This window comes from Heteronotia binoei, chromosome 6, assembly GCF_032191835.1.
Source record: "Heteronotia binoei isolate CCM8104 ecotype False Entrance Well chromosome 6, APGP_CSIRO_Hbin_v1, whole genome shotgun sequence".
NCBI classification, from domain to species: domain Eukaryota; kingdom Metazoa; phylum Chordata; class Lepidosauria; order Squamata; family Gekkonidae; genus Heteronotia; species Heteronotia binoei.
Window position 1 is genome coordinate 42,294,322 of NC_083228.1, and position 12,887 is coordinate 42,307,208.

The 12,887-nt window shown below is 41.9% G+C and overlaps 1 protein-coding gene across 2 annotated transcripts in view; it reads right to left on the reverse strand.

Moving 5' to 3' along the window:
- The window catches only part of ADGRA1 (adhesion G protein-coupled receptor A1), a 538,647-nt gene that overhangs the window by 103,050 nt on the left and 422,710 nt on the right, over positions 1-12,887 (reverse strand). For both annotated transcript variants that reach the window (XM_060241372.1, XM_060241374.1), the window contains one exon: positions 12,432-12,640. In XM_060241372.1, coding sequence (XP_060097355.1) covers positions 12,432-12,640 — 209 coding nt within the window. The remainder of the gene's footprint in view (positions 1-12,431; positions 12,641-12,887) is intronic.

The window sequence follows — 12,887 nt, forward strand, 5'->3', positions numbered from 1 at the left end:
CTTTTTTAGGGTAAGTCCTGCCCCCCCACTGGCCAGCTGATTGGTTGTAGGGTCTGGCAGCAGGGGATCTCCTCCACCAAGGAGAGGGTCTGGAAACGCTAAATGAGGAGATGGTTTTTTTCTCATTTGAATATATGGTAATTTGAACAGAAAATACCATGCCGATTTGCTTCTGAGTACAGATCCTGTATCTGATAAAACAGAATCTAATCCATGCAACAGAGTGTTTCCATGTATCCCCTAAAAACTGGCCGGGGGTGGGGGAGAACTTAGTAGCGGCAAACTGAGGCTTAGGCCTCTGTTGTCATTCTTATACCACAGAATTTTTGCCCGAATATCAGAACAATGTCACTTCTAGTGTGCAACAAAAGTTACACTGATCCATTGCTGGCAGAAGAGGCGTAGGCCTAAGTCTGCTGCTGGTAGGGTTCCCAGCCCCCAGGTCCCAGTGGGGGATCCCCCAGTTTCAGGGGCTTCTCCCTGCTATGGACCAGCTGGGTGGCAGGAGCAACTGATCCCCTAAACAGGGATGTGGCTGTGCGATGTCCCCGATATGATGGTTTAAGCCCAATTTGGTTAAATTGGTTAAAGCCCTATATGGCCAGGCTCCTGCATACCTTAGGGACCACCTTTCCCCATATATGCCCCAGCGAGCACTTCGGTACAGGTCTCAAAACCTGTTGACAGTCCCCAGCGTCAGGGAAGTTAGGCTTCAGTCAATTAGAGCCAGGGCCTTTTCTGTTGCTGCACCTAGCTGGTGGAATGAGTTGCCGGAGGAGGTTAGGGCCCTGAGAGAACTTGCACAGTTCCACAGGGCCTGTAAAATGGCACTCTTCCACCATGCTTTCCCATAATGGTAACTTCTATAGCAACGGATTAGGCCCATAAATCTAAACATTACTCTGGATTTATCTTACCATGCTATGGCGACCTGGGGCCCTCGTTGGAACATCTAATACCAACCATCCAATTACAGTGCTTCCATCGAAATTTTAAATGTTTGTATGAACTATTGCACTAGGACCTATTGATACTGTTGTTTTAATAATTGTTTTTATGTTTTTTGTTTTATTGCTGTTTTATCTTGTTGGTCATTGTTTGACCCCAACCTGTGAGCTACCCTGAGCCTGCCTTTGGTGGGGAGGGCAGAGTATAAATTAAATTAAATAAAAAATAAAATTTAACCATAGAGTTTGATCAAAAACCAGGCCGCCCCATGCAACATCCCTGATGCGATGACATCACTTCCAGGTGATATCATTGCATATGGGGCATCATGCAATGTCCCCAGCTCTTGGAATTTCCATGGCCTTCCTCTGAATTTTCCAAACCTATATTGCTGCAAAGTTTTGGGAAAAATTAAGCAAAGCCTGGATAGTTGCCATCTGAGTTGTAAAGATCAGATTCATTTGGCAGTCATTTTCCCACACCACCCATCTCCTTCCCCCATCACTTGCAATCTTTCAGTTTTTCTTAGATTGACAACTGAATATCATTGTATTGATATAACACTATAACAATGTAACTGGTTCTTTAAGTTCTCATATTTCATTTTTTAAAAATTAAGTTTGCAGCACCTAGAGGTACAGGGAGAGAGGCATTTCTCCACAACAAAAAAAGGGATAGAGATTTACTTCAAAAACAAAAAACGAAAGCTGGGAATTCAGGGAACCTGTTACACATATTATTACAAGGTTATTTATTTATTAATTATGTTATTTGGATTCCACTTTTCTCACTGAGATTTAAGTCAGTTTTCTCACAGTAAATCAATGTACCGTATATACTCGAGTATAAGTCGACCCGAATATAAGCCGAGGCTTCTAATTTTACCCCAAAAATCTGGGAAAACTTATTGACTCGAGTATAAGCCGAGGGTGGGAAACGCAGCAGTTACTATTCCTGTGGCAGGTAAGGCCACAATTCTGCTTGCAATGAAAGATGAGGAGAATGGTGGTGCAGAACACAAATCAACAATACCAAGGCAGAAGTCATTTCTGGTCAGACTGAAAACACCAGTCCCAGCACGACCCCTCCCCCTTCACTGAGGAGAGGAGAGCAGGGGGCAGCTTTAGCTGTCCTTGGAATTCCGGGGATGCGGGCGGAATAGTGACTCGAGTATAAGCCGAGGAGGGGTTTTTTCTGCCCAAAATTTGGGCAGAAAAACTAGGCTTATACTCGAGTATATAGGGTAATCAACAGGATAGGCCATTCAATAAACAGGGCAATGGGATTTGGATTGTAGAAGTCTGGTACCAACTAGAAATCTAAACTTGAAGCAAAACTTAATTATAAACTTGCTGTGTTAAACACTTAAACAAATTACATAGCAGGATCCTATTTATAGCAGTATGAACTGTACATAGTAGAGTGGTCCATAGTCTCTAACTCCTTACCCAACCATCTTTCTGAATCACTTCATTATAGTGATGTCTTATTACCTTTGAGAAAAGCCCTCTTGAATAATTCAGTTTTGCATAGTTTGAGGAAAGCTAGGACAGTGGGAGACTTCCTGACCTCATCAGGCAGGCCATTCCATAAAGCAGGGAACATAACACAGAATGCATGTATATGGGCAGTTGTTAATTTCCCCCATTTACTGAGTGGCACTTGAGGAAGGACCTGCTCAGATAAGCAAAGCTGTCACAACCAAGTATGTGAGGGAGAGGTGATGCCACAGGTATGAGAGACCAAGGCAATGGAAGACACTGTATGTTATAGTCAAAACCCTGAAATGAGCTCAGTAACTGATGGGCAAGCAATAGACTGACTGCAGAATGGGAGTAAAACACATATTCCATCTAGCTCCCGACAATAGCTAAGCTTCAGAGTTCTGCACCAACTGGAGTTTCCAAGCTGACTTCAAAGAGAGACCTATGTGGAATGCATTACAGTATTCCATTTTTGATATTACAGTGGCATGGATCTAGGTGGCCAGATTGGCTGTGCAAAATATGGGGCCATATTCCAGGCAGGGTTGCCAAACTCCAGGTGGTTGCAAGAAAGATAAGGGGGAATTTCAGTGTGGAAATCAGTATAACATAGACAACCCCAGAGTAAATGAAGCTTTTAATATAAACCACCCTTATATCAATTTCTTTTAACACCCTTATAAATGTGGCCCTAGTCCTGATTTGACATTAGATGTTTTTGTTAAGTGATTGTTCACTACAGATTGTGTGAAAAGGTCTCTTTACATAATAGCACCTAAGAACATGCACACATCTATGGTGTATGGTTCCAACATGTACTTGGGGACGCTTTTGCAAAAACATCATTAGAGACTGCTCAACAATCATTATTCTAAGTTGGTTGCTTTTGTCTTACCACATTCTCAAGGTTAGTTTTGTTTTGTAAACATTGTGAATTTTTGTTAGAAACCTGTTTAGTATTGACAGTGTAAAATGGTCTCTTTAAATAGTAGCACCATAGAGTGTTTATGCCTTTACATTGTGTATTTCCAGTTTGTCCTTGTGGATGTTTTTGTAAAAATATTTACATCTAATGCAATTATATGTCAATGTAAATCGGGACTAGGGCCACACTTGCAAAGAGTGTCAAAAGAAATTGATATAAGACTGGTTTATATTTAAAACTTCACAAACTCCAGGTGGTGGTTGGAGATCTCCTGGGATTAGAACTGATTACCAGGTGATGGAGATCAATTCACCTGTAGAGAATGGTAACTTTGGAAAGTGTAATCTATGGCATTTTACCCCAGCAAAATACTTCCCCTCCCCAAACTCCACCCTTCTCAGGTTCTACCCCTGAAATCTCCAGATATTTCCCAACCCTGAGCTGGCATTCCTACTTCCAGGCTAGAATGAATTAGAAGAAAATCTTTTTTGCATCCATATTAACTAACTTCTCCAACAGTAATATCGAATCCAGTAAAATGCAATATTTACTTCTATTGCAATTACATGTTAGTGTAAATCAGAACTAGGGCTACACTAAGAATCCTCAAGACTCTTCTTAATTGAGTCAGCAAGGATCAGTTGAACCCCATTAACATTAGGAGCACAACATCCATTGAGATCCCTGTCTTCCTAAACAGCATTACCTCTGTCTTTCTAGGGATTAGTTTTAATTTGTTCGCTTTTAGACAGTTAACCATAGCTGCTAGGCAGCAATTCAGGACCTCTACCACATCACCAGGAGATCTGGATAAAAGTATATAGAGTTTGGTATCATCAGCATATTGATGACTGCTGACCCCCAAATTATGACTGATTGGTTCTGAGGGCTTTACATAGAGATCGAAAGCATGGGGAATAGGACTGCGCCCTGTAGAACCACACTGGATAGGTCCCACACTAATAATAACAGGTCTCCAATGATAAAGCTTTGACTGAATCAGAGCTTTTTTTGGAGCAGGCACTCCTTTGCATATTAGGCCATACACCCCTGATGTAGCCAATCCTCCAAGGGCTCTTCTTACAGGGCCTACTGTAAAGCTCCAGGAGGATTGGCTACATTGGGGGTGTGTGGCCTAATATGCAAAGGAGCTCCCGCTACAAAGAAAGTCCTGGACAGAATGATATTCAGTTGTCAATTAAAAACCACCACCATGAAAAACCTTGGTGATGTGGGTGGGGGTAGATTTGCAAGTGTCGTTCACATTCAGATTTTTAATATGAATGTGAAGGAGAAATTTTAGAAAAGTAATGGTTAACCATGGGTCTTAACCACTGCGTACTCGATACCACTGTGAGATAATTAATCTTCATCAGTCCCAAGTGATCAAACTGTTCACTGAATAATTCCAGCAACATGTACGACTTTCAGTAGATATGCCGTCATACATATCTGCTTCTCTCAACAAGTTCAAAAGAGGCTGCCTTGTCTGAGTCACCATTATTATCATCCTGTGAGGCCTGCTTCCCTTAGGTAGAAAGAAGCCCGAGCTCTGGAGTCATACTTGATCTATATTAAGTTAGATCTCTCTAGACACAAGATTTACAGACCTACAGTACCTAATCTGCAGTGTAATGATTACAGGCATGGGGTTAATGTTATCAAGCACAGGGGAGCTATAACTGTACCTAATAAACAGACATCTAGTGCTTAGGACTCTGCTTGTATTAAAGCAATGGCTGGAATGTGGCAACTTTTCCATACAGGATAGAAGTGCCAGCTTCCATGTGGTACCTGTTCTCCCAGAATTACAACTGATCTCCAGACTACAAAAGGAAATGGCAGCTTCAGAAGGCAAACTGTATGGCATTCCATACATTCTAGGTATACCATACATTCTGTCCTCCAAAGGCACTGCATCTCCAGGAATTTCTCAGACTGGAGTTGGCAACTCTAATACAGGGGTACCCATATACATTTCAGGAAGTGAAGCAGTCAAGATTCTCAGCAAGGTTTAAGGACCACTTTTTGGATGTATTCAAGATTAAACTGCGCAAAAGGTGTATTTTGAAGGGGCTATTTTTATATTGCATCCATACTACAGTAATATCAGTCCAAGGCAATACCTTTTCTGAGTAAAGATGATTCTGCCTTTAGCATGCAAACTTAACATGAAGGTCTGTTTAATGTGTAGTGTGTAGATGGAACAGGTACTCCTGAGGAATAATTTCATGCAATTTGAAACATCAATGGGGGAGAGGTGGGAAGAAATGGTTTTCATCCTGAAGGATATTCTAAAGGATACAGAGCACATGGGTAATCAAGGCAGGGAGAAGAAACTGTTAAAAGCCTCTTCAGCACCCATCTTTCTCATGTCTGCATCACGTGTGCATGTGCGTTTTAACTATTTATACATTCATTATTCAAGAGACTCCCAACTAGTTCCCAAATACTCATCATTATGTTGGATGGGATAGGTACAGAAGGAGGACCTCCATACTACAGAACCCTGCAGGGAATAGTAATTCTGAATGTTGAAGCGTGGATTGTGAGGGGGGGGGGAGCCCTGCAAAAGGGTCTGCCCCTCATCTGGCCTCGCCACACCCATCCAAAGGGGGAAGGAGAAAGCCTACTTGCTTTCCAAGCCAGATTCACAGTACCTTGACCTGGCCATTCCCTCAATGAATGTGGCCCGCCCAGGTCCCACCCTTCTTGCCACTGGACTGGCTAAGCAGGCCACTGGCCCACTGGAAAAGGTTTTGGTGCTCATAATGGTCAGTCTCCCCTATGTATAGCATAGACTCACACTGTGCTTTCCTATGAAATCCTTATCAGTGAGTATAGACTACACAGTGTCAAGGGTAAACTACATGTTTTGCTCTTCCCACAACATTGTCCGAAGTGTTCTTTTCCCTGCAGCAGCCAATGACAGTGATTCACTTTGATACTAGAAAGGAAAAGAGGTCCCTCAAAGACACTATTGTCATAGAAGGAGCTAGACCCGCTGCCTGCCCCTGACATTCTCAAGCATGCTCCCAACTACTTAGGTTCACTCTGGGTTTTATTTCTTGGTCACTATTATCCTGCCCTTTCTTCAAAGAGCCCAGAACAGTGTACAGGTTTTTCCTCTCATCCATTGCATCTAGAATGTGATGAATATGCATACATTATTAACATTGCACATCATTCAGCATTAGGGCTTCCAGCCTCCAGGTGGGGCCTGGAGATGTGCAATTACAACTGATCTCCAAACTATAGAGATCAGTTCCCCTGGAGGAAATGGTGGCTTTGGAGGGTGAACTTTATTGTTCACTCTTGCATTATAACTGCAGAGCCCCAACCCCAATTCTCTACCCCCAGAATCTCCAGAAATTATCCAACCCTGCTCAACATACACTGTGGTGTGAAAAGTTCTATAGGTTGGTAAGGTTCAGCCAATGCTGCTGCAAAACTACTCTTTCCAGGGAGCGACCTTTTGAAGTAAAGCATTTCACCAACCAAATCTGTGATTAGCCTTCCAAGCTGAAGAAAATAAAGGACAGCTGTCAACTGGGAAGGAAAATGTTAACAGTTGATCCTTCAGTTCAAAGATAGCAAGAGAGAAAGGTCTTCAAGGATGCCAGTGTCTAAGCTGCTATTTTTGGTCAATAGAAAACGACTTTAGATATGGGCCTGTGGATGGAAACATACAGTTCCCAGCTCCATATAGGAAAATACCTGGCAATCTGGGGGTAGGGCGATCAATGGGCCTTTCTGGGAGCTTTTTTCGCCTACGCAATTATGATGTCACCTGAGAGTGACATCATCACATCACTGATCACACATGGCAATGTTCTAGTTTTTGGGCAAAACCCTCTGGTTCAAGTCCAGTTTTATCATAGTGTTTTGTCCCAAAGCTAGAGTGCCTTTGTACAGTGTTGGTGATGTCATTGCACTTTATTTCAGAGCACTTGTGGGTAGGTTTCCCCCCATCGCCCAAGTGGCCAGTGGCAGGAAGGAATCCACAAAAATGAGGGAACCCCTGCCTGGACCTGGGGACTGGCAACCTTATTTGGGAGAGGGATGAAGCCTGAGGAGAGAAGGGGTTTGGGGAGGAGTGGGACTTCAATGAAATATAATGCCACAGAGTGCACCTTCCAAAGTGGCCATTTTCTTCACGTGAACTAACCTCTGTCACCTGAAGGAGAGCCAGTTTGGTGTAGTGGTTAAGTGTGTGGACTCTTATCTGGGAGAACCGGGTTTGATTCCCCACTCCTCCACTTGCACCTGCTGGAATAGCCTTGGGTCAGCCATAGCTCTGGCAGAAGTTGTCCTTGAAAGGGCAGCTGCTGGGAGAGCCCTCTCCAGCCCCACCCACCTCACAGGGTGTTTGTTGTGGGGGAGGAAGGTAAAGGAGATTGTGAGCCGCTCTGAGACTCTTCGGAGTGGAGGGCGGGATATAAATCCAATATCTTGTTCTTCTTCTTGAAGATCAGCTGTAATCTCAGAAGATCTCCAGCTATCACCTCTAGGTTGGCTACCCTTCTGAAACACCTAGAGGTATAGGCGAGAATTTAAATTCTCTTGTAGCTCTTCTAAGCATCTAGCCTTCCTAAAGAATGCTGTGACTTCACAAGTCCCAGTAAGAAAAGAACTTCCTACTCCTCATTCTCTTTCCCTTGGTGAATACACATGTGTCTAGTTATGTTCTTTATCATTCTGCGGCTCTCACAAACATTTATTTCCTCGTTCTTACTAACAGAAACTTGTCTTTCTTTGTGCTGTTCTATCACAATTCTGTCTGCAAATTATTGTATTAGTTCCTGCTTCCTTTTTTCTCTCTGGAATCTTAATTAAACAGTGTGTTTGTATCTGTACATTTGAATAGTTTTTATTTCATATTTTACCAATTTCCTGCTGTCTACCTCAATCTGAATGTCACTGATTTAAATAAGCACCTGTCTTTTATTATACCTAAATGTTTTGAGACATGATGAACTTAGTACTTTACTTATATAACTGCTCCCACATGCCTTGAAGCCTTGGAGAAAGATGGACCACAAACAACTTTTGAAGAAATGATTAGCACAACATAGAGCTGGGGATGATGCCACATATCATATGATCCAGTTGTTCCCAAACATATTAGTTGGGAACTCAGTTAATCTTTGTTAAGAATCTTTCAGTTGCAGCAGGCCAGGTCTCCTCCTCCCACTGAACAGTTGGATTTGAGTCAAATCTAACTGTTCTACTGCAGACCAACATGGCTGTCCTCTGAAACCCACTCCTACTGATTATCTGTGTACTTGGACAGCACTTCCAAAAACAGTGAAGTAGAAAGAGTGGAAAATGAGTGAGCCAGCATGCTACACCATTTTCAGCAATAACAACAACAACCCAGAAATGATGTCATTATACCCTAGGACAGAGTTTTGTGGAAATCTGCTTTTTCACCAGAAATGATGTGTGCTGGCGTGCCTGTCTTCATCCCCCATTCATCCTGGGTGGGTTGCCCAATGTGTCTGGCAGCCCCACTCTGTTGGTTCTACACCTAACTGGGCAGTTGTCTCACCTTCTGCCACACTGATCGTTATCATCTACTATGAGAGTCCTGACTGCCTACCAATTGGGGACAGCTTCTTACAATCACTGCTGCATAACTGTGCCAAGTTTATGCCTGCATAATACAAGAATTCCAGTCAGGTGCTTAGGCCTATGTGGGAAAGTATCCTAACAATGCCAAACCAAAGACCCACAAACAGATGACATAGAAAGAGGTCCAAGTGGTCTCCCTCAGTAACAAGTTTACCAAACCATGGTATGTCAGGAGATCTCAAAGATGAATTTTCATAGAACTCACTGATACTCTAATGTCACCTGAGTTTCCAAACTAGGTAAATTATGAACTGCAGATCTAGGGTTGCCAGGTCCAGGTTGGGAAATGCTGGGAGATTTGGGGGGTGGAGCCTGAGGATGGTAAGGTTGGGGGGTGGGATGGATTTTCAATGGGAGTATAATGCATAGAGTCTACCTTTCTAAGTGGCCATTTTTTCCAGGGGAACTTATCTCGATTGCCTGAAGATCAACTGCTTGCTCAAAATCAGTACCATGCTACAGAAAGGGCTAAACATTTACTTTTCAGGAACAAAAAACCAAAACGCCCCTAACATATTAAAAATCTGTAGTGATTTTCCCCCTGTCTGGAATCCAGACATAGCAATTCAGCCAAGACCACTGCCTGGTGGAATTAGCTCCCTGTGGAGATCCAGGCCGTACCTGAATTACTGCCATTTCGTAGTGCCTGCAAGACGGAGCTGTTCTGTCGGGCCTATGGTTGAGGCAGCAGGTGTCCCATTATTCCATCATTTGGCCTCCCTTGTGGTGCTCTTGTGGTGACGTTGTGCTATCCTATTGCTATTACCATTGTTTAATGTGGGCCTAAAACTGATTACTTGATATGCTGTGCCCTGTCCGCCGGTGGTGCGGTTTATTTATTACTTTTACTGTTTAATTCTAATGTGGTGTTTTAATTTTGATCTGTAGGCTTTTTATTGTTATTTTATATGTTGTGATCCACCTTGAGCCTGTCTACGGGATAGGGCAGAATATAAGTCCACAAAATAAATAAATAAATAAAATCTATTTGCATACTGCAATGAGCAGCGTTTTTCACAAGGCTGAAGTCATTTCAGAACAACTAGGACAAGAAACCTTTCTTAAGAGCATACTACTTTATCACACTTGCATAATATCCAGCTTTAGCTCCAAAGAGCTCAATATAGAGTATTTGAGGGCTCCTTTTATCCACAAAGCAACACTATAAGGGCGCCAAAGGCTGTATGTGGGGAATAGGATTAGATTTCAAAGCTTCCTAATCTAATTCAAATACACTATCCACAACATTATTTTACATTAGATGACATGTGTGTGTGTATATATATATATATATATATATATATATATTGTCCTTTTGTTCCTTGTACAGAATGCACAAGGAATGACAACTGTCTGGTCTAATGTGAAAAAAGACCCACAACATGTATCACAATGATTGATGATAAAAAGACACATCTTACTCATCAACCAAATGCATACCAGTAGACCTCCAATTTCCATACCAAACATGGTCTGCTGGAATGGGAGGGAACCATTTTACAAGACCTGAACTAACAATGCTAGTTAAAAGTTTTCTGTTCATGGTTTCAGAAGAGTTAAGAAACCACCCTTAATGACCACGGCAAGTGACTTACCTCTAAAGGTAGAGAGAAACGATGTTGGTTTTTTTCTAGTTGCATAGACACTAAATGAACATCATGTGCTGCTTTTAGCTTACAAAAATTATTTTTAAGGATATACGACACAGTGAAGTCTCAGAGCTTGCTCACTTGTCAGAAAGCAAAGTCCCATAAAAGTCAATAGTACACATAATGTCAAAACAGTACAATTGAAATGCATGTTAACAACAAACAACCTATTCTTCAAAATCTATCCATGATATTTAAAAAGAAAAGGAAAGGAAAGGGAGAGGGGTGAAAATGGAATTTCTCTAGCCTCAACCCACACACAAGTTTTCAGTGCATCACTGAAGCCCTTAGTCAGTTCAAGGAATGAGTCAGCCATAATGGGTGTGGTTTCTGCAGCATCAACAGGTTATGGAGAAAGAATCCAACGACTCAGGCACAGGTAAAGCTACATTCTCTAACACATGATTCAAAATGCTCAGGGTTTGAAGTACAACTGCACTCAGGGGAGCTGTTAAAAAGGTGATATGATAGATTTGACAGCATCAGTTCCATAATCCTTTCTGGAGGTTCTAAACAAGTCTTGTTATGAGTTTTAAAAAAAGAGAAAATAATAAATCACATAACATGAATGGAATTCAGTTTTATAAAATAGATTATCATATCTGTATTTAACTACTCATTGTCACAGCCTTGTGTAATGATTGGCTATCATCTGGGCTCCATCTGACAGCAGCAGATTGGTATTCTCTGCACACGTCCACTCAATTCCTGTCGTCTGTCTTTGCTGTCCTTTACACATTACACACAAGGCATTATTTACTCAACTTATAAACCTTCCCGATATGTTCGCAAGCAGCACCTTCCAAGGAACCATCCATGCACCAGAATTAATGCACAATTCATCAGGGAGCTGCAGGTATGTGAGCACCGACTGCTTTAAAATAAATAAATAAATAGCAAGTGGTTCTAAACAACCCTTTGGAATGCTGCAGAAGATACTCCCTGACATGGTTTTCTGCCAGATGCTTCATTCACTATTTATGTTTATTTCTCCATTTGATATGGTATTCATTTTAGCGTGTCTTTCCGATTTGTCCCAGTAACTTTCCAGTTAGCATGACTCTTAAATAACTGCATTCTGAACTGCAATAGGGACCGAGAAACAGACCTCAGAAGCCTGGTTTTGGTAGCATTGCACAGATACATTTTTTTCCCTTTACAAACAGCCATTTAGTAAAAGGGATGCTGTCGTCAGCACACGGACTCAGATTCCAAGAGCAGCCGGCAAGAATCAGGGTATTCTTGTTTAGAGAGAGAGAGAGACGCAAGCTATCTTATTCTCTCCCATTTATTAAATGATTCAACATTGCAGTATGCCAGCAACTAATTAGTATGATCAACATAGTACTAGGTATGAACAAGAATAGACACCCCCCCTTCAGATATAAAAGCACTAGCGAATGTACATTTCATACATCTGGCCATGGAATTTATTTTCCCCCTCCCATACTTTCCCCCCTCTCATACTTTAATAATGCCTTGATGAAACTTTGTCTTTCCGCTATTGCATTAAAAGTGATTTATAGCAAGTCCTGTAATGAGATCAGACTGGTTGAACAGATTTGCTTCTTTTATTCCCAGACATTAGTTGTTAAGTTACTTTCTTCAAAGCAATCTCTCTCTCTCTTTCTCTTTCTCTTTCTCTCTTGCTCTCATACACCCACACAAACATACTCTCTCTCACACACAAACACACAGAGTTGCAAGATAAATGACTAGATGCTGACAAGTACGGACCATAAGGAGGACGCATACAGACATGCACATACACACATGAAATGGCATACTCACCATTAGCACAGCAAAGTTACCGAAGTGAGTACTATGAAGGGTGGTAATATTGTCTGCCGAGTTAATTATGTGGCACCCTTCTCCCCACCAGCCTCCATGTCCATCTAGAAGGTCAAAATCCCAGAAGACTGCAATGGGGTTTATACCCTGTGTAAAGTGCTTCAGTGCTATAGTAAGAGGGCTGGTGAGGTTTCCGATACTGCACCCATCTGCAAAAGGACCAAACAGAATTAGAGCAGTGAAGTGGTGAAGGTTCTGTTGCTATATGCTTTATGCAAAGCTTCTTAAAATTATTTATATATGCACACAAACTACTCCAAAATAAACCAGCCCAGATTCCTCTCCTGTTCTATCAGCATGAAAATAGGCTATGGCTTATCATCAAAACTTTGGAACAGTTAATATTAATCATGACAGGCATCTTAATAAGTTAGTCTTCAAATGATCTGGTGGTCA